Consider the following 21,675-nt stretch of genomic DNA (forward strand, 5'->3'; position numbering starts at 1 on the left):
AATAATGAGCATTGTCGCCCGAGGAAGGACGTGGAACTCAATGACGTTGTGCGAATGTGGTGCCGATTGTGCATCATAGTATGATAATAGAAGATGAAAGAAACAACGTGACTGATTAGGCTTATGAGGATAGTTGTTCGAGTTCAAATTTACAAGTACAAACCTAATGCGTTGCCTCGATTTGAGAAAGCACAAGTGGGCATGCTTCTCGGTGCAAAGAACAAGCTCGCGGCTGCATTAAAGTTTTGACGCACGCTAACAGATTTTATCCTTGCATTTTGATTTACTTTTAATTAATGTAATGTACTTATAAATGAGAATGTTACTATGTTGCTTTGTGATTTGAGGTTAGCATATCATGCATGTGGGTTATTTGATGTAAGAGAATTTTGACTTGTGTAGTAAACAATGCCCTTTAATAGACCATAATTGACTTGTGTAAATGGAATATGTTAGTCAAAATTACATTTAAATTTTTTTTGCTAATATAATTAATTCTATTTATTTATGTATGCGTAATAAAACGTGACCATTATTGCTCAACCACATAAATGGCCTAAGTTTCATTTATTTCCAATGTAGTTGCATTATAATTAAGTTCTAAATGGGGGCCCTGTTATAACTTACAACGGTAACTACACAACTATAACTATATCAATTATCATATTTTTTTCCAATATTCAAAACATATGAATAGATTATACTGTATGCAGCGCAGTCATAGAATTATCTTTAGGGGAAAATTTGAGATTTGGAAGGACATTAGTGAATAGATTAAAACAAATAAGTGCCAAATCAAATTATGTATATATATTGGAAATGAGAGGGGTCGTTTGCCCCTTGTAGTGACTTTGTCACAAACGAATTTGTATCATGTGCGTGTTTTGGTGTTTCAATGTAGCTTATTGTGTTATGGTTCAAAATTTCCTTAACAAATTGTGTTCATTTGGACCTTAAATAATTGAGTGAGTATTATCAGATTCATCGGACGCCATTTTGAATAATATAGAATTCATTATTGAAATCTTTGTCATATAAAAAACAATGTACATGCAATCCAGATCAAATAATGTATACAGTATACACAGACACAGTACATACTTTTCTTTTTGAATGAACATTCATAAAATAATTAATTTATTGCATATAAAATCTAGGCATGCAAAACGGACATGAGACTTCGTCATTTAATCATGCATTCATAATATACTCCACTATCATTTGTTCGCTAAAGTAATTAATTATTTTGAAAGCAGTTCAATAACTTTAATTACGTATTAAACCACTTAAAACAATAATTTTAATTATGGAGTATGAACTAGGTCTTCCTTATTAATTGTAGGTCATAATTAATGGAAAAGATGCATAATTCAAATGTATGAAATTAATGTTGTATAGTGTAGGTGAATGATGTCTCTTTAAATTCATTCTTTATGTAAGACAACTATATGATCTATTATCCATGTAATATTGGACAAGTATTAAGTTATTGAAAAAAATTGATGCAATATATACACATAGCTATAATTTTCGAGCTCTATTTTCTAATATCTAAAAAGTTGACTTTGTGTAACTTATTAAAACATTCTTTAAAATGGACTATCTTTGCTAATGTCAATCACAACAAATATGCCAATAAGATACTGTATAAAGGAATTGTTCAGTCTGTAATATTATATTCCATAACTAAATTTATAATATTATGTTTGGTTCATATGACTGAATCTCATGACTTAATCCTAAATGAAAAGATATGTGATCATTAGTTATATAGTCAACTCATTCCTACTAAATTATAATCTCGCAACTTAATCCTAGTTATATCTCGCTATTATTTTATTTAGGAAACCGAACACCATCGTATGAGTATTATTCACATGTCATACTCCCTCTGTGCTATAAAAATATATGCAATTAAAATGACATGTGAATTAATACATAATTAGTAAAGTAAAAGACAAAAGGAGAAGAGTGGTTAAAGTAGTGATAGTGGATACTAGAACACACATTATTATTAGTGTTTAATGAATTGCAATGGTGGGTCATAGCTGTATAAGTTGTAAATAAATTGGTATATATGAATAATGAGTTGGGGACAACTTTCCGTAAACAGAAGTGCTCATATTTTTATGGGATAGATGAAAATTCAAAAAGACACATATTTTTATGGGACGGATGGAGTATGATTTTTTCAAATCAATCAGTAACATATTCAACGACAATTTGACCACAATTAGACAATATTTCTAATATTTTTAGTCCATCACATACTTTTAAAATTTATTAGTATAAATTTTTAAAATTACTTAAAATCTAAAATTTAAATAATTAAGATGTAAAACTCTAAAAGAGGAGTACTAATTTATAGAAGTGATTTGGGAAAAAATGAAAAAAAGAAAAAAGGCTGCAAATAAATTATCTAGGTTCGATGTTGCATGGCTCGACCGAATTGGCCTTTGTCGTACGTTCTAAACCGCGGTGCACGTAGGTGGTCCCTGTCCGAGCCCACGGTCTCTATCTCACACCTATGCAACCATTCCCACGACCATGCTTCAGTTCCATACAAGTAAATTAAGTGTGCGTCAATTAAAAAAAATGAAATATTCATAGATATACAAACACTCACAATTTCAACCACAAATTAAGGAATATCCCCTTTTCCAAATATCTTCCATTCTCAACAAACAAATACATCAAATTTTTTCCCCATAAATGATTCCAACACAAAATTGTGAAACTTTTGGCTTCATCACCATATATAACCGATCCACGTCACCAAAATGGGTCAAAAAAAAATTCCTTGCATATCAAGAAAATGGATTTACCCTTCCTATTTCAAGGAAAAAATTGAAATATTAGGCCAGAAATTTTTTTAATAGAAATAGAAAAGGTTCCTCCACTTTTATTTGACTCAGAGTAAAAGTATCTTTGGTCTAAACTCAACTCAGAATATTTTATTTTTCTTCGAAATATTGACTGTTATTACTGTGTAAAAAGTACGTGAATAAGTGGAGAAATGATAGATAAAAAATAGAGGTGTGGAAATAGCACTTTTACTTGCTTAAAACTAGACTAGGCCCCGCTAAGGCTATTCCTTGCTCCACGCGCCAATGAGAGAGTGTATGTCATGCGTGGTTTGATGCATTATACTTCCTCCTTCCGTCCTAACTTAATTCTCAATCTTGGAATGAGCACATATTTTAAGAAATATAAAGAAAAGTTGGTCAGAAAAGTTAGTGGATTGTGAAATTCACTTTTTAAAATTAGTTTTATAATAAAATGTGAATGCAGTGAGTTGGTAGAATGTGTGAGGCATATTTATCAGACCGAAATAGAAAATAATGACAATTAAGTTGAGACGGTAGTACTACTCTTTTCGTCATTTGAAAAATAAACCAATTTTTTGGGGAGGGAATATCACGGTAAATGGTACTCCACGCGTTTCACCAAAAGTAACTTGTATTTTTTTTTGGAATGTTTAACTTAAATGAGTTATTTTCTACTCCCTCTGTCCCCCTTTAGCAGTCTCATTGACTTTTCTGCCCTCATTTTGTAAAAATGATAAAAAAATAGTTAAAGTGAATAAATTGTAAAGTAAGAAACAATAATGTAGATAAGACTCTTCTCTATATTAATCTCTCTCTTAATTTACCATTTTTCCTATTTAACTAATTTTTTATTATTTTTACAAAAGGAGGACAGAAAAGTCAATGAGACTGCTAAAGCGGAACGGAGGAAGTATTTTTTTAGCAAAAAATACTTCTAGTTATTAGAACATCCACAATAGATGACACCACATCCTCTTTCCATGCTAAAACATTAACTTACACTATTCATCATTCTGTTTTTAAAATTAAAATATGAGGCAATATATAATAAGATAGTACGTCATTAAAATTAACAAATATTTAAATATATATATTTATGCATAGAATATTTATTGATTAAGGAACTCCACCAATTGTCTTTAGTCAAAGAAACCATTAACTATGGAAATTATTAAATAAGAAATAAATTAAAGAAACCATTAATTAATGAAATCCGCTTTTAGTAATTAAGAAATTAAAAAATTTAAATAAGGAAGCCATTAATTAGGTATTATAATAATTAAATACGAAAACATTTTTATTTCATTTCTTTCTTCTTTCTTTTACTCCAGAAAAGCAACAATAATATTTTTGTTCAATGTACATCGCACCTTCAGCCCCCACAACGGACTTCGTGAGTGGTCGCGCCTCTAGCAGCGCCGATCGCGCGTCTCTATCTAGGCGTGGAGCCAATCGCTCGACCATCCCCAGCCACCCGCAAACGCAACGCAACGAAGGGCGCCACCCCTGCATTTGTCTCCTCTCCATTCATCCATTGTGAATATACTCACACACTTGCATGCAGGAACAACGCAGTTGGCAATGGAGGGGCAGATCTTGCTGCAATGAGTCTGAGTTCAAATTTTACTATTTTCGTGTAGTTGCTTCCATCTTGCAGGCACAAGTGGGAGATATTGGAAGATGAGTTTCTGGCAGCTAATGTTTTAAGATCTCTTTCTTAACGGGTTACTGTGTATCCTGATTGAACCCCTCACATAATATTGGATCCTCACATAATATTGGATGGGGTGCAGTGACCGCCAAGGCGACGGAATCACGTTATCTCTCCGGTCAAGTTTCTTTAGAGCATTTATAAAAGAATATTTTACTCATTGGAATCAATTAGAAAAGTATGTCAAACTTTTGTTGCTGGACATATATTCTTGACAAATCAGCATTATATATACATAAATAAAATAAGAAAAGCTATAGTGACATCCTTTCCTTATAAAAATAATTACCAATATGATATACTAACACATAACAAAAAGGCTAATTGATTACTATCCCATATTCCAAGTTTGGATTTTGAAACCATAATCGCAGAATTTCCAAAGAAAAAAGATGATTAAGAGCGGCGCGTGAGTAATGAAAAAAGTGTAGCCTCTTTGGGAAACGGCAGTACGGCTGACGGCCGCTGCTACACATCTCACATCCTTTACTTCAAACTGCTTAACGTCGCTTCACCGCCGTTTCCCCTCTCTCTCTCTACGTACATATCCATAATGACTCCAATTTCTCTCTCCTCATAACGCATCGTCCTAGCTTTTAACAGTACTTCACTGCCTTCTCTGCTTGCTCTGTGCTGTTGCCAAACATTTAACTCTCTCTCTCCCTTCCCTAATTGCTTCTGCTCCTCTGCCTTCCATATCACGCCAAACGCCTGCTTCCTTTCTCCCTCTCTCTCTCACAACACATATTCCTACATTCACTGCCACCAATATCACAATTCAGCTATCAAGAGAGATGGATGACAAGACCAACTAAAGTGGAATTCCGCTCCAAGACTCCTTTTTTGAGCTCCCCTCTCTCTGGGTTTCAACAAACGAAGATGAAAATGGAAGAGGGTTTTTCCCTCCCTGTCGTCCTCTTACTACTTCTTCTGTTGTTTCCTCTCGCTTCTTCATCTCTCAGCGATGAAGGTATTCATATTTTTTGTTGGTGGGTGTTTGTTTTGTCCTTTGAGATTCGAATGTGACTTTTGGCCTTTTGCTGCTGCGCCCATTGTTCGTTTTTTCAAAATAGTTTGCCAATTTTAGAAAGTTTTGATTTTTGGCATCTAAGCTGGAAAAGGGTGTGCTGACTGTTTTGATCTAAATGATGGAGCTGGCCTTTTCTTTCTCTCTTCAGCTTTCAAACTTTTTCATGTTTCTTGGTTTCTCAGAGAAAAATCATTTACTACTTTTCTGGGTTTTCTGAGATAGCTGGAATTCAATTCTGCAGAAATATTAACGGAAAAGAACTAAATTTCCTGTTTTTTTTGTGTGTATAATTTTAAAACAATGTTGCTCTCCCTTCTTCTTGTGAAATGTGCGTGTGATATCCATGTTGGGACGAAGCAGAATTTAACGACCATCATCACAATACTGTATTTGGGGAGAATCTCGAAAAAGGCGTTTCCTTTGTTTACTTTTTATTTTATTACTATTCTGTAATCATTTTTTTGCTATTTGTCATACTTACCTTTTTTTTAATTGTTAAATGATGATGGGGATAGGCAAGGCGTTGATGTCGATCAAATCTTCCTTCAGCAACGTGGCCAATGTGCTGCTGGACTGGGATGAAGTGCACAATGATGATTTCTGCTCATGGAGAGGTGTATCTTGTGGGAATCTCACCATGTCTGTTGTTGCTCTGTATGTCCCTGTACCTTATTTTTTTGATTCTGGACTCGTACTTGGTTTTAGTTGGTTTAGTTTCAGCAAATTACTTTCTTGATTTTGCTTAACCATAGCTTCTATTATGGTGTTTTGGATGAAGGAACCTGTCAAATCTAAACCTGGGTGGGGAAATTTCACCTGCCATTGGAGATTTGAGGAATCTTGAGTCTATGTAGGTGTTTAATCCAATAGATTGTTTGTTTCTCATACCTTTCTTGTCTTGTTTTGTCTTGGCTTCATTCTTACTTGCATTTGTTGGCAGAGATCTTCAAGGAAACAAATTAACAGGTCAAATCCCGGATGAGATTGGAAATTGTGTCTTGCTTGAACTTATGTAAGTGTTGTGTTGGTTCCTTCTGTGTTATGGTTGCCATTGGAAGAGTCTAGTTGATGTTTATTGTTTTTAATTATATCTTTGGCAGTGATGTATCTGAAAACTTGCTGGAAGGAGACATTCCCTTCTCGATCTCTAAGCTTAAGCAGCTTGAGCTATTGTGAGTTATATTATATACATGGTTTGTGCTATTTATGATGAAGATATTAGTTGTTTAGCTTGACGTGCGAATTATGTACCCGTGTCAGGAACTTGAAGAACAACCAGCTTACTGGTCCAATTCCTTCGACACTAACACAAATTCCTAATCTGAAAACTCTGTAAGTTTACTGATTGTTTGTTGTGTTTATGCTGTGCTGGATTATGTACCCGTGTTTTCTGACTGTTTGTTGTGTTTATGCTGTGCTGGATTCAAGCGATCTTGCTCAAAACCAGCTTACAGGCGAGATACCAAGGCTAATTTACTGGAATGAAGTGCTGCAATATCTGTAAGTGAAGCAGCTGGATTTGCTAATCATCAACCTAATTGTTAAGAGTGTCTGTATACTAACATGTTATATTGCTCGCTGCAGAGGTTTGCGAGGAAACATGCTGACGGGAACATTGTCCCCCGACATGTGCCAACTGACTGGCCTTTGGTATTTGTAAGTGCGCTTCCTTTTTCAGTACTGAACTAACACTTTTAACATATGAATTTTGCTGCAATCTTATGCTCATCTATCTGTAGCGATGTTAGGGGCAATAATCTCACAGGGGCTATACCCGACAATATTGGTAACTGCACAAGCTTTGAGATTCTGTAAGTATAGTTATGATAGTTACTTTTAAGCCTCTGTTGTTCAACTCTAATGTCTTATACCTTTGCACATTAGGGATATATCTTACAATCAGATCACTGGAGATATTCCTTACAATATCGGCTTTCTACAAGTGGCTACACTGTAAGTTTACTGATTTAACTTAACCTTGTATCTGGTGAATGATTTCTTCCTAGTTTTTATGGTGTTAAGGTCGGAATTGATGTAGCAAAGATGCCATGGACAGGTCTTTACAGGGAAATATGCTGACGGGAACGATCCCTGAGGTTATAGGCCTGATGCAGGCTCTTGCTGTCTTGTAAGCATACTGCTCATCTCTTGTTGAATGGTTTTCTAAGAGTTACATGGAGCATTCCTGAGTACTCGTCTCGTTTACCTTTTTCAGGGATTTAAGTGAAAATGAATTAGTTGGACCAATTCCACCAATTCTTGGCAACCTCTCTTACACAGGAAAATTGTTAGTCTGAAAATTTTATTGATTATTATGATTTTGTTTTATTCATCAGCTCTTCTTTGTATGATCTCAAAGGATCCAATTGTTCTACTTCCAGGTATCTTCATGGCAACAAACTTACTGGTCCAATACCTCCCGAGCTGGGAAATATGACAAAGCTTAGTTATTTGTAAGTTCTTGACTTAGTAAGCTGTTGTTACATAGCAGTTTTTGTGGCCTGATGCTAATACGGCTCATTTTGAAGGCAATTGAACGATAACCAGCTGACCGGAGGTATTCCATCCGAGCTTGGGAAACTGGAACAGCTTTTTGAACTGTGAGTCACTGTACCCTTTTTACCTCCAATCAATCATACAAGTGCTGAATGTTTTAGTTATTTTCATCAGAAATCTGGCCAACAACAACCTTGAAGGTCCTATTCCAGAAAATATAAGCTCTTGCACAGCATTGAATCAGTTGTAAGATCTCCACTAATTCTCCAGATATTACTTCTCAAATGTGTTTGTCTTTTTTGGTTTTGCTAACTCTAATCTCTGCAGCAATGTGCATGGAAACCAGCTAAATGGATCCATTCCCTCGGGCTTGAAGCATTTAGAGAGCCTCACATACCTGTACTTTCTACCTATTCTCTGGCTTGTTGCCCTTAGCACTCTATTGCACACATGTCTGAAATAAATTTTTTCTTTCTTGATCGACAGAAATCTGTCTTCCAACGAATTCAGAGGCAGCATTCCAATTGAGCTGGGGCACATAATCAATCTTGATACATTGTAAGATCTTCAAAATATTCTACATTGTAAGTTTAATAACTAATAACATGATTGGATCGTTTGACTTTCTTCTGTTTTTCCTTTACTTAGGGATCTTTCTAGCAATAACTTCACAGGAACTATCCCTGCCTCCGTTGGTGACCTCGAGCATCTCCTTACTCTGTAAGGCTGACGTGCTTTACAGTTTTGATTACATTCATTAGCTTGTGGAAAATATGTAATTGTATACTTTCACTGTAGGAATTTAAGTTATAATCATTTAACCGGACCCATTCCTGCCGAGTTTAGCAATCTGAGAAGCATTCAGACCATGTAAGACACCTTCCTAGTCAGCTTACCTGTAGTAAATGTATCCTACTTCTCTCATCATTTGTTCATTGTGTAGGGATATGTCATTCAACACGTTGTCGGGTAGCATCCCCGAAGAGTTGGGCCAGCTGCAGAACTTAGCCTCTCTGTATGTTGATGGTTTTTGTGTTGATCTTCTTTAACAAGTTTTATTTATGCTTTACTTATGTACACAATTTACTCTGAGATGCAGAATACTGAACAACAACCATCTCAGTGGAAAGATCCCAGAACAACTAAGTAACTGCTTGAGCCTCGATAAGCTGTGAGTCCCGCTCTGGCTAAGCAACGTCTTCGTTTAAAAACCCGCCGTTCCTTTGGTAGCTAATGATACGTTTGTTGGTCTGTTGCAGGAATATTTCTTACAACAATATTAGTGGGATTGTTCCTGCTGGCAGAAACTTCTCTCGTTTTTCACCTGACAGGTAGACATCAAAATCCTATTTCTTGTTCGTTTATTCCATTGCTGTCGTTTTCTAATGATCACTGCTGAACTCAGCTTCATCGGGAATGCCTTACTCTGCGGTCACTGGTTGGGCTCGATATGCGATCCTTACCCCTCTAAAGCTAAAGGTTCAGTTTGATATCTTACTAAGCCTTGATTGCATGATACTTCATCTCCATTTGATTTCTTGGATTCTGATTTGAGTTGCTGATGTCTCGATTCAGCTGTATTTTCACGAACAACGGTTGTATGTATCGTGCTGGGGTTCATCGCATTGTTATCCATGGTGCTAGTAGCTATATACAAGTCCAACCAACCAAGGCAGTTCATAAAGGGCTCCAAGAACTCACTGCAAGGTTTGTGAATATTTTCTAGTTTTTTGCCCTTTTCTCTCCTATATTGACACCTTCTCTCTCTGTGTTCAGGTTCATCGAAGCTCGTTGTCCTTCATATGGACATGGCGATACACACGTATGAGGATATAATGAGGCTCACAGAGAATTTGAATGAAAGATACATCATAGGATATGGAGCTTCCAGCATAGTATACAAATGTGTGGTGAAGAATTCCCGACCTATTGCAATTAAGCGACTCTACACGCAGTTTCCCCACGACTCTCGTGAGTTCGAGACTGAGTTAGAAACAGTTGGAAGTATAAGGCACAGGAACCTTGTCACCTTGCATGGCTACTCCCTCTCGCCCCAAGGAAACCTCCTCTTCTACGATTACATGGACAATGGCTCTCTTTGGGATCTTCTTCATGGTTCGTGTGTTTCTTCGTTTCAATCCTCGTTTGGAGGTCCTCTTTATAAGCCTTATCTCGTGTAATATGTGCACATTGCAGGTCATTCAAAGGTGAAACTGGACTGGGAGACGCGTCTGAGGATTGCTGTTGGAGCTGCACATGGACTTGCTTACCTCCACCATGACTGCAACCCGAAGATCATCCACAGGGACGTCAAGTCTTCCAACATCCTACTCGATGACAACTTTGAAGCTCATCTATCCGATTTTGGAATTGCAAAATGCCTCCCCACAGCCAAAACTCATGCTTCGACCTATGTTCTTGGGACAATAGGCTACATTGACCCCGAGTATGCCAGGACGTCTAGGCTGACTGAGAAGTCAGACGTCTACAGCTTTGGCATCGTGCTTTTGGAGCTCCTCACCGGAAAGAAGGCTGTAGACAACGACTCCAATTTACATCAGCTGGTACAAAAACTCTCAACCTTCCATTTTTTGTGTAGCCTTCCTTTCATATGCTATAACAGTGTGGAGGACTTCAGGTTCTCTCCAAAGCAGACGACAACACGCTGATGGAGGCTGTGGACCCTGAGGTGTCCGTCACGTGCATGGACTCTTCCCACGTGAGGAAAGCCTTCCAGCTGGCGCTGCTGTGCACGAAGCACCACCCATCCGAGAGGCCAACCATGCACGAGGTGGCTAGAGTCCTCGTCTCGCTGCTCCCGCTGCCTCCTCCCAAGAAGCCTTGCGCTGCCACCACGCCTCCTAAAAGCATCGACTACGCCAAGTTTGTGGTAGGCAAGCCGCAGATGCCTCAGCAGCAGCACGAGGTCTCGAACTCCTCCTCGGACGCTCAGTGGTTTGTGAGGTTCGGAGAGGTGATCTCGAAGAACACTTTGTAGGTTTTTGGCTGGTGGTTTTGTGATATGATTAGATGCAACAAAATTGAAATGGAGTTGAAGAAGGGATTCCCAATTTTGTTCCCTCAGTTTGATGGATTTGAAGGGAAGGAAGTGGTGTATGTTTTAACAATAGGAGATCAAATATTTGTTGCTTTGTTGCTCCAAAAATATATGTACTACTATTGCTTTAGTTTTATGTTTGGACTGTTTTGATATGAAAGTCTTAAGGATGTAGGCATGCAGTTTGTGGATATTTGTATTGCTGCCACTAATTATTGCTAATCACATGAATTTCGGCTCTTATTTACTTCTTTCGCCATATTAATTAGTTGTACTGCATTTATTTGTGCTTTTTCAATTTTGTGAAGTTACGTTTGAAGTTATAATACTAACATATACTCCCAACTTCAAATTATTATTCATCAAAATCAATAATAATTGTACAAAATTATATTCGAATTCAATTTTTATGATTAGCAAATCTAAAATTTAAGCTAAATTTGTCTCTATTTTGTAGTGCAGCCCACTATGTCTATAATCTATATACACACACGAGAGTTGAAACCATGCAATTAATATAATTAATACTCACTTAATTATCCCATTAAAAACATAATTTGTTTGAATAATATTCTAATGTTTAAGGTCAATTTTGGTCCTAAACATGTGACCAAAATATGAATTTGGTCTAAAACATTCACTTTTTGAAAAACAGATCTATAACAAATGAAAATATCGACAAAGTAGTTTTTTTTTTTAACGGTTTCGTAAAAAACTAACGGTCAACCCTAATTGTACAGTGGCATGGCCGTTAGTACTATGTTTGAGTATAATATATTTTCACTATAGTTGAGTCATTTCGCATTTCGGGAATTTTCTTTATAGTTGAGTCATTTCCATATATGATACTCCCTCCGTCCCATTGAAGATGACCCACTTTCCTTTTTGGTTGTCCCAACCAAGATGACCCATTACCAAAAATAGAAACACATTTATCTCTACTTTATTCTCTCTCTTACTTTACTCTCTTCACTTAACACGTAAAATAAGGTTGCATAAAATCTCGTGCCGCCCAAGGAAGGGGTCATCTTCCTTGGGACGGAGGGAGTAACTTTTTTCTCTTTCTTACTTTACTCTCTCTTACTTTTTTATCTATTTATTTAACACACCCAACATCCCTTCTTAAACTCCGTGCCAAAAGTACCGCCTCAAATATAGTGAAATGGAGGGAGTACTATGTTTGTTTAGATGTGGTGTGTTGAATGTATTTAGGTGGTGCTTGTTTTGATTGATTAGAGCATCTCCAATGGCTTTAGGCCAGCCACAGGCTAGCCACACTCTCTCTCTGTCACGTCATCAGCACTAAAATTTCAACTGCCACATCATCATTTTAAGCAAATAGGCTAGCCTAAGGCTAAACACAGGCTAGCCGCAATAAAAATAATTCAAAAACAACTAAATTTACGGAATTAAATTTACGAGGCATATTAATTTCATTTAAAAAAAAAGTACATTCATTAAAAAAAATTACATAATAAAGAAAAAAACTATCGCCGTGCAGTCTTCCGTGCCCACAACTCTTCAATTAAATCCTTTTGGAGTTGAATATGAGCATTCACTTGGCGTATGTCGACATGTGCCTGGAGGCGACCGACTTCATCGTGAGGTACCCCCATTCGTAGGTTGAGGGTGGCCACGCCGTGGCTTGGACCGGCTGCATAAGTATCGTCATTGGCCCAATTAGTCAGTTGTACGCCTTCGTCTTCGACAATCATATTGTGCAAGATAATACAGACGTGCATTATATTAGCAATGCAGCCGACATCCCACAAACGCGTTGGACCCTTAATTGCCGCCCATCGAGATTGGAGCACACCAAATGCGCGCTCCACGTCCTTGCGCGCCGACTCCTGCCGTCCGCAAAGTAGGCCTTCCTGTCCTCATTTGCATGCCTGGTCGTCTTCACAAAGACGGGCCACCTAGGGTATATCTCATCCGCCAAGTAGTCCATATCATGCCGGTTGCCGTTTGCCACAAAACTGACGGCCAGACCGATGCCCTGACACTGCTCGTTGAAGAGGGGCGATGAGTTGAGGTCGTTGTTCGACCCGGCTACCCCAAAATACGCATGCCAGATCCACAGCTCAGCTACGGCCTCGAGGATCATCGTGGGATTCTTTCCCTTGTAGCTGGTCTTGTAGGCCCCCTTCCAAGCAGTCGGACAGTTCTTCCACTCCCAATGCATACAATCTATGCTGCATAACATCCCGGGGAACCCATGCTGCTCCCCGTGCATCTGCATCAGATCTTGACAATCTTGGGGGGTAGGGCTTCGAAGGTACTGATCACGGAATATTTCAATCACGCCCTGACATAAATACATCAGACATTCCAGGGCTGTCGACTCACCGATGTGGAGGTACTCATCCCACATGTCTGCCGCGCCTCCGCAGGCCAACTGTCTGATTGCCGCCGTGCACTTTTAAATAGGGGTGTGGCCGGGTCTGCCAGCCGCATCGTGCCTGAAGCGGAAACACAGATATTGCTGCTCCAAAGCGTCAATGATACACATAAATAACTCCCTGCGCATTTTAAAACGCCGCCTGAACAGGTTGGCCCCAAACCGCGGGTTCTATGAGAAGTAGTCGTCATATAGCCGCTGATGTGCAGCTACGTGATCCCGATAAATCACTGCTCGGCGGTTGACAACGGGTCGAGGGCGAGGTATCGCCGGCTGCAAGGCCCTTTGCATGTACCGCTCCATCTCGCGGTTCATGTAGGCCTCCAATGCCTCGTTCATTCGTACTCCTCAGCATCCCCACCACTACTACCACCCGCGTAACTCATTTCGCCTGGTTGCTCTTGTACAGAAATTTAGATAGAGAGAAAACTCGTTAAAACAAGTGGTGCAAATGAAAATGACGTGAAAATTGCGAATATATAGTGTTTCAAATTTTTTTAAAAAAAAAGTATTAAAAAATTGCGCTGGCCGATCGTTGACAAATCGTCGCCTGCAATGGCGGCCAGTGCATCGGCGAGCGCATCGGCCAGCGCCTGGAAATCGACGTGCGCTCGCCTAATTTCTTGCCGAAAGTGCGCTGGCCGCTTGTAATAGTCCGGCTAGCACCATGAATCGGCTATCCAGTGGACTAGCCACTATTGAAGATGCTCTTAGATAAAACATATAGGTACAAGTTTGATAAACTTATTTAATTTTGGGATAATAGTATTAAGAGGCTAGTTATGGTAACACAAGACAAAGGGAAGAGGGCTTAGATGTCATCTCACAAAGCAAAGAGCAAAAGATTCCAAAACAGAATCCCATCTCTTCTCCCTCTTCACTCAACCAAATCACCACCTCAAACTTCACGAATACACACACTACACTCACTCACTCCCTCCCCACCGCCGCCTTCACATGACCCAAACCCCTCCTCCCACCGACGAATCCCGCCCCACCCGCACCGGCATGAGGCTCATCGTCCCCCTGCAGGGCGTCGTCCAAGGCCGCGGCGGCATCCTCCTCGGCTCCCTCATCCCCTGCGCCCTCTTCTACTTCCTCCAATTCTACCTCAAGCGCAACCGCTCCCCTCCCCCGACAAACCCCCCTCCCTCCTCCGACCTCCCCCGCTCCTCCTCCCGCCCTAATCTCCTCTCCCGCGGCGCCTCCATTGCCCGCGTCCACCTCTCCTCCCGCGCGAATCACCTCGCCAAGGCGAACGAATCGCCCTACTACATTGGATTAGATCGAGTGAAAGAGGACGCCTATGATGAACTCACCAATCCCGACGGCGTTATCCAGCTCGGCCTCGCCGAAAATAGGGTAAAAATGAACGATTTGTTTCCCAATTTGGGGGTAATTTGTTGGTAATTGGCTTTGATACTCATTTATTTTGCTGTGAAGTTGTCATTGGATTTGATTGAGGAGCGGCTTTCGAAGAATTTGGCTGATTTGATGTCCGGAGCAGGCGGCCCTCCCGGACTGAGGGGAATCGCGACATACCAGCCATTCGATGGATTGTTGGAGTTCAAAATGGTAAGGGAAATGCCACTACATTGCTAGCTTTTGTGTTTGCTTGATTAGTACTCTGGATTACTTAGCCATTTAGATAGGATTAATCGTAGATGAATACCAATATGTATGCATACAAACACATATACGGAGAGATAGAATGAAGGATATGTGATTTGTAATGGTTGCATTGATGGCAATAAATCTCTTGAGCTGCATTAAAGGAAAGTTAAAATTTTGCAGCTGCCACGGGATGGTTACTTAAGTGAATATTTTTCGTTGACTGCTGTCGTAGTGCCATGGATGAAGTTTGTCAGGACTAGACGATGGATATGGACTTCGGAAATTTGAAATTTTGTTGGCTGCTTTACTCTAAGAATACCGAATTGGCTTGTGTTTGCTGCTCTTCGGAGTGGTTTGTTAAGTGCTGTAGTCACTGATGCGTGTTTAAATCTGTGTGTGTGGAGAAGCACGGAGAAACTAAGTATCTTCGCCTCCACATTGAAGCAACAATGTCTCAGAAATAATAATTGTTTGCCTAGTGTAATTGTAAGACTGTTTAGTTCATAATAATTCATCAACCATAGATAATTTGTTTTTCCTGTTTTTTTCAGTTGCAAAAAAAGAATTCTTAGAGAAATTTTTAGATGTAAAATAATGAGTTATGGTGATCTATAGTAGGTACTTTCGTTGACATGTTATCTGGTTTTACAAGTTATTCTCGGAACATATTATATCGTAATCTTAGAGATTGTATGTCAACGTATCTGTTCCATGATTCAGTCATTTTGTCCGTTTATGTGTTCAATGAATTTAGGGAACTATGTTCTTTATTGCTCCGTACGCCCTTGCCTTTTTCTGAAAAAATATTCTTCAAATATTGCAGGCAATGGCTGATTTTATGACTGAAGCAATGGGAAACGAAGTATCTTTCGACCCTTTAAAGATGGTTTTAACTTCTGGTGGGACTCCTGCACTTGAGATACTAAGTTTCTGTCTAGCTGATCCCGGAAACGCATTCCTTGTCCCCGCACCATATTATCCCGGGTATTACAAGAAACCTTTTATTCTAATATTTGATCCTAGCACCATTTTTTAACGTACATTCCAATAGTAAATTTTTGTCTTCTGTTTATGTGCCTCTTGATGTTGTTTTGCGTTATATGCTTATCACTTAGCATTATATGCAGATTCGATAGGGACCTGAAATGGCGAACAGGGGTCGAACTAATTCCTGTTCACTGTCGTAGTTGTGATAATTTCACATTAAGCATCACGGCTCTTGAACAAGCATTTAACCAGGCAAGGAAGCGGGGTCAAAAAGTCCGTGGAATTCTCATATCAAATCCATCAAACCCTGTTGGGAATATGCTGAATCCTTACGACATCTTAGATTTCGCTAGAGAGAGGAACATACATATCATATCAGATGAAATCTTCGCTGGCTCAACGTACGGGAATGAAAAGTTTGTGAGCATGGCTGAGATAGTCGACTCAGAAGATGCTTTCAAGGACAGGGTTCATATTGTGTACGGACTTTCCAAAGATCTCTGCATCCCGGGCTTTAGAGTTGGGGTTATATATTCCTTCAATGAAAATGTTCTGAAAGCGTCCAAGAAATTAACCAGATTTTCGTCAGTTTCAACTCCAACACAGCAGATTCTGGCACCGATGCTCTCAGATAAAAGGTTCATCAAGGAATTCATCAACACGAACAGGCAAAGGATACGGTCCATGTATGATTTAGTCGTTTCGGGTTTGAAAGAGCTGGGACTAGAGTGCGCGGAAAGCAGTGGTGGCTTATATTGCTGGGTTGATATGAGCAAATTAATGAGTCCTTACAACGAGAAAGGGGAGCTTGATCTGTGGGATAAGCTCTTAAATACAGCCAAGATCAACGTTACACCCGGGTCGGCTTGTCACTGTATCGAGCCGGGATGGTTCAGATTTTGTTTTACGACGTTAAAAGTAAACGAAGTTCCTTTAGTCATGGAACGAATACGTAAAGTTGTTGAGATGTGTAAACCTTCTGTATAAAACTTATGCTATTGTTTTCTAATTGGCCAGATTTAGCCATAGTTGAAATGCAGGAGCTACCTTCTTTGGGAGTTAAGTTTGCATACATTAACATTTCCTTTGATGAAACATTACATGGATATTGGTTGGGATAAACGAAAACTTTGGGCAAAATCTAGTTCCAAATTTTAGAAGTGGTAAAAAAATCATTAAATTCAGTATTTGGACATGTCTATGTCCAAATAGCTCAATCATTTGTTCTCATCTTTATGACTTTATTGTGATAGAATTGATTAGTTAAAATATCGACATAGCCATTTGACATACTATTTGGAAGATTATGATAAAAATCATAAAATAGATCAAACCATGCCAAGATTAGATTATTAATCTTAAATATAACTCTAAAACAAATCACTATGCAATTAAAAAGGTAATGGTAGATTTGTCCCAAATTACAAGGGAGCTGGGAAGATCACTATTCACAAAGAAAACCCCTACACGTCAATCTGTTAAGATCACTCACACGTAGGATTTGACCCTTTCTTTGTTATTTTTTTCTACTTTTTGTTCATTTTTTTAGGAGAAAAATCGGTCCGGAAAAACCACGAACTTTGGTTTATTCGTATTTCCACCTCCCATAAGTGGACGTCACTATGCAACACTTTTTGGTTGAAAAATGGAAAACAATGGTGGCTGAAATTTCATGGTTTTCTCGGCTCATTATTTAAGTTATCGGGTAAAACAGAATTTGACTCAACTTCGAATGATTTTTCCTTTCTGTTTACCTATTTATATACTTTTGGATTTGGGATTGAGGCTTTTGTTTTCATTTTCAAGAACCTCTTATTTTTATTTATTCATTCTATATGATGTTTCAATCCCTCAACTTTAAATATGAGCTTTTATTGTTTAATTCCATATATGCTTTAATCCATCAACTTTAATTATGACCTTTTTACTATGTTGGTGATACTTTGTTCGTGTTGTTGCGATAATGACATGACATGGCAGGGGCAATAGACCAATATGATTTGATAAACACGGTAGGATTTGAATAATAAAAATGATACTCTAATAATATCTTAACAAGAGTAATAGATATTTACATTATTATGATGTTCATAATTTACCGAATTAAAAAGTACAATGATTCGAACGAAAATAAATTTCATTTTGTTAAGTTCAATAAGTATGCTTAATGGTTTTTTATGTGCGATGCAATAATCAAAAGGGGACTTACACGCTCACTATAAGAAGACCACTCATTTGATCCATCTCATATATTTATATGTTTAATATATGTATTAAATGGGTGTAAAAGAATAAATGAATATGCATGATCGACAAAATAGAAATTAAAAGGCATTTCTTAACCTTTTTCAAATTTTAAGATTCCTAAAGGGTACTAAAAAGAAGCAAAACTTTTCATTAATTCTTCCATATATCCAAAAGTGAAGGCCCATTTAGCTCATGCGCACATGCTTATATGGCTGGCCACCATCAATCCCTTGAAAAATGCACCCTCAATATTCAATGTATTATCAACCTAATCTTCAACAAAATTCAAGAAACCCAAGCCCCACCAACAACCATATAATACCTTTGATATTTAATTTTGTCCACCATATTTATATACATACTAGTCCAAGCAAATATGGATCCCATTGCTCCACGTCTCGTACTCCCTCCGTCCCATTCAAAATGATCACTTTCTTGAATAATAATATACGAAGAAAAATCCTTCTGCTAGCAAAATGTGACATTATGCAAGTTTATGTAAATCTTGAGTAACACTGATTGCATGCAGAAGAAGAATATGTTCACATGGAACTGCAAATGTATGATCTTTTTCTTTTCTTTTTTCCAAAAAACATTTACAAGAACAATATTATATTACAATATACAGATCAGGGGTTAGAACCAACACTATCCTCACAGATCTGCAGGAATCAACCAGAGTTAATTTAATACAAAAATTCAAGAAACAAGCAAGCCATCTAGTTGAAGTTGCTGCAATGGAAAATGGCCTTAGCATTCATCTCCCTCTCAAATCTCCAAATGTAATTGAGGCCGACAAGAAGCTCGGTAATGGCGGCTTCTGTCTTTTGCTGGTTTGCAAAGTAAAGCGTCTGAAGCAAAAGCACATTCGTTGCTGGGACAAGATTCTGCTGCTCCACGCTCCTCTCGCTCTGCCACTTGATCATGTTGTGCGCGAGCGGCGACAGCCACCCGAGGATCTTGTGCAGCGCCTCCCTCCACTCGGCCGCGAGCCCCGGGTCGCTCGCGGTGAACCCCACCCCCTTCAGCCGCCCCCGGAGCGCAAAGCGCACGCTGCTCGGGAGCAGCTGGTAGAGGTCGTCCCTCGCGTCGACCCCCACCAGCTGCGGCGACCTGATCATCTTCTCCATCACGATGATCAGGTTCGCGTAGTGGAGGGCCAGAGCCGCCGCGCCGAGGGTCGTGGCCGGCGGCTTCAGGACCTCCGAGTTCACCTCGAAGAATTTCAATTGGGAGGATTTCATAAGAGGCCCGGACGCGAAGAGGTTCGGGTTCTCGGACGGGTGGACGAGCGCGGACGAGGACGAGGACAGGCTCCGCGGGAGCGACGCGACCCCGAAGACGAGCTTCATCCTGGCGAGAACTGCAAAAGCAGTTCTCGCCAGGATGGAGGTCGCGGTGTCGAAGCTGCGGCACCATAGGGATTTCTCTTTCATGTACTTCACCTGCTGCCTCTGCCAGGTTATTCTCTGACGCAATTCGACATTCTTATGCTCTTTGCTTATTTCTCTGGACTGAAGCGATTTCTTAAGGCTGTTTTCCAAGGAGACGAGCTCGTCCATCTCGCGGTGGAGGGCGGCCGCGCTGGCGACGAACTGGTCGAGCTTTTTCATCTTGGCATCGATCTCTTTGGGGCTGAGGATGAGCCAGTTGTGGCGATCGCGGCCGGTGTCGGCGAACTCCTCGAAAAGGCGGTCGAAGGAGCGGAGGGAGGCGTCCTCGCACTTGTTGCTGATGCGGGCGATGGATTTGGCGATGAGGCGGAGGTTGCCGGCGAGCTCGGCGCAGGCGAGGCCGAGGAGGAAGGCGTCGTCGTTTGAGACAATTTTACGAACACCTTCTAGGCATATGGAGTCGCCTCGCAGGCGGGCGAGATTCTTGTCGGAGAGGGACTGCCAGAGGTGGAGGAGCTTGGACATGACGGCGGCGATCTCGAATGCGAGGACGCCGACGTTGGATTTGCGGATGGCGGCGGCGGCGGGGGGCGGGGCGGCGCGGACGGAATCGAGGGTGTGGGAGATGGATCTTTTCACCTTGATCAGCCATGTTTCTAAAGCCATGGTTGTTGATCTGTTGATCTCAGAGGAATTGAGAGAGAGAATGGGATAGTATTTGAAGAGTGGAGTGTGAGAGAGAGATAAAGATAATGGAGGAGAGTGGTGAGTTCTTGCAAAGCTATCATGGGATGTTTGAAAGAGAAGCATTACAAATAGGAGGAGAGGAGTCCAATGGGATCATTGTGTGTGTGTGTGTGTGTGTGAGAGAGAGAGAGTTGACAAAGCCCACATGCAGAGATGAAAACATTATCAACGAATGGGTATGATTAATATCAATTCTATTTTGGATTCCACTTACCACACTATATGCGGTGGAATCAATAGATTTTGGGATATGTACTCTTCCATACATATGTAATAGTATGTTGTCATCAAAATTGAATTTTGTTCCGAAAATGACTTGTACTACTATACGAATGTACAAGTCAAAAAAATATGTTATTCTTAAGATTTTAAATAGGAGTAGTAATTTGTGACTAGGAGTGGACGTTGAATTTGTTTTCAACATTGCCTATATACTCTATATTTTGTAATATTAAAAGTATTGAAAGAAGAATTTTTATATCAATAATAATTTACAAAATAAATCAAATAAGTATTTACCAATATATTGTAAAAAAAATGGTAGGGGATGAAGCTTAATTGTGTGCCTGCGGCACTTCTTAAACACCATTCTCGTTTACTGCTATTTATATTTTGTTTTGGTAATTTAGCTTGATGTTAATGTCTTAAATACTTCCTCCGTCCCACAATAATTATCACTCTTGGTGTTGGCATGAATTTTAAGGAATGTAAATAAAAATTGGTTGTAAAAGTTTCACTTTTTTATATTGATTTTTTAATAAAATGTGAGTGAAGTGAGTTAGTGGAATGTGTGACCTACTTAATGAAGTGTGACAATTATTGTGGGACAAACCAAAATGGAAAAGAGTGACAATTATAGTGAGACGGAGAGTAGTTATTAATGCAATTAATTTTAAGATTTATATAAAAATTAAGGTTTGATTTGTTATTCTATTTATTTAGTTGAAGTGGTAAAGAAAATGAATAAATCAAGCTCAATTTTTAATTGATTTGTAGAATTAATGACATTAACAATAATTTCTGAGACATTAAAATCAAAATAAATTTTAAAACAAATCGAATAAAGTTAATGTGTACTAAGCATTAGATGTGTTAATGGATGATACTTATATAGAATAATAAAGGCAAAAATTGGTCATGAAACATATGACCATTTTACCTT

At 39.2% G+C, this 21,675-nt stretch overlaps 3 protein-coding genes across 4 annotated transcripts; 2 read left to right on the forward strand and 1 right to left on the reverse strand.

The window, feature by feature from the left end:
- Positions 1–4,903: 4,903 nt before the first annotated feature.
- LOC148930704 (LRR receptor-like serine/threonine-protein kinase ERL1) lies at positions 4,904–11,370 on the forward strand. 2 transcript variants are annotated; one of them, XM_089068817.1, is made up of 27 exons: positions 4,904–5,509; positions 6,085–6,223; positions 6,348–6,419; positions 6,510–6,581; positions 6,670–6,741; positions 6,830–6,901; positions 6,998–7,069; positions 7,154–7,225; positions 7,318–7,380; positions 7,454–7,522; positions 7,626–7,697; positions 7,785–7,856; positions 7,951–8,022; positions 8,098–8,169; positions 8,240–8,311; positions 8,393–8,464; positions 8,552–8,623; positions 8,714–8,785; positions 8,864–8,935; positions 9,009–9,080; positions 9,165–9,236; positions 9,325–9,396; positions 9,471–9,544; positions 9,641–9,772; positions 9,842–10,180; positions 10,262–10,629; positions 10,704–11,370. In XM_089068817.1, exons 1-27 carry the CDS (start codon positions 5,338–5,340, stop codon positions 11,061–11,063), a joined length of 3,012 nt encoding a protein of 1,003 aa, XP_088924943.1. In that variant the 5' UTR covers positions 4,904–5,337; the 3' UTR covers positions 11,064–11,370. The 2 variants fall into 2 exon arrangements, with proteins under 2 accessions (XP_088924943.1, XP_088924942.1); XM_089068816.1 differs by having other exon boundaries at positions 4,905–5,509; positions 7,309–7,380.
- A 2,976-nt stretch (positions 11,371–14,346) lies between these two features.
- On the forward strand, positions 14,347–17,183 carry ACS12 (1-amino-cyclopropane-1-carboxylate synthase 12). The gene is made up of 4 exons (XM_089067169.1): positions 14,347–14,886; positions 14,968–15,099; positions 15,962–16,122; positions 16,266–17,183. The coding sequence occupies exons 1-4, from the start codon at positions 14,482–14,484 to the stop codon at positions 17,110–17,112; spliced, it is 1,545 nt and encodes a 514-aa protein (XP_088923295.1). The 5' UTR covers positions 14,347–14,481; the 3' UTR covers positions 17,113–17,183.
- A 1,730-nt stretch (positions 17,184–18,913) lies between these two features.
- LOC148930706 (protein PSK SIMULATOR 1) lies at positions 18,914–20,707 on the reverse strand. Its single transcript, XM_089067006.1, has one exon. It carries the CDS (start codon positions 20,574–20,576, stop codon positions 19,092–19,094), a length of 1,485 nt encoding a protein of 494 aa, XP_088923132.1. The 5' UTR covers positions 20,577–20,707; the 3' UTR covers positions 18,914–19,091.
- Between the last annotated feature and the right edge of the window lie 968 nt (positions 20,708–21,675).

The sequence above is a fragment of the Salvia hispanica genome, chromosome 3, assembly GCF_029641045.1.
Source record: "Salvia hispanica isolate PSC_SH4W2 chromosome 3, Shi_PSC_v1, whole genome shotgun sequence".
NCBI classification, from domain to species: domain Eukaryota; kingdom Viridiplantae; phylum Streptophyta; class Magnoliopsida; order Lamiales; family Lamiaceae; genus Salvia; species Salvia hispanica.

Coding starts and splice junctions, on each gene's coding strand:
- LOC148930704 (XM_089068816.1), top strand. CDS start 5,338: ATGACAAGACCAACTAAAGTGGAATTCCGCTCCAAGACTCCTTTTTTG. Junction 7,226..7,308: donor CTGACTGGCCTTTGGTATTT/GTAAGTGCGCTT, acceptor ATCTATCTGTAG/CGATGTTAGGGGCAATAATC. Junction 8,312..8,392: donor TGCACAGCATTGAATCAGTT/GTAAGATCTCCA, acceptor TAATCTCTGCAG/CAATGTGCATGGAAACCAGC.
- ACS12 (XM_089067169.1), top strand. CDS start 14,482: ATGACCCAAACCCCTCCTCCCACCGACGAATCCCGCCCCACCCGCACC. Junction 14,887..14,967: donor TCGGCCTCGCCGAAAATAGG/GTAAAAATGAAC, acceptor TTTGCTGTGAAG/TTGTCATTGGATTTGATTGA. Junction 16,123..16,265: donor CCCGCACCATATTATCCCGG/GTATTACAAGAA, acceptor CATTATATGCAG/ATTCGATAGGGACCTGAAAT.
- LOC148930706 (XM_089067006.1), bottom strand. CDS start 20,576: ATGCTTCTCTTTCAAACATCCCATGATAGCTTTGCAAGAACTCACCAC.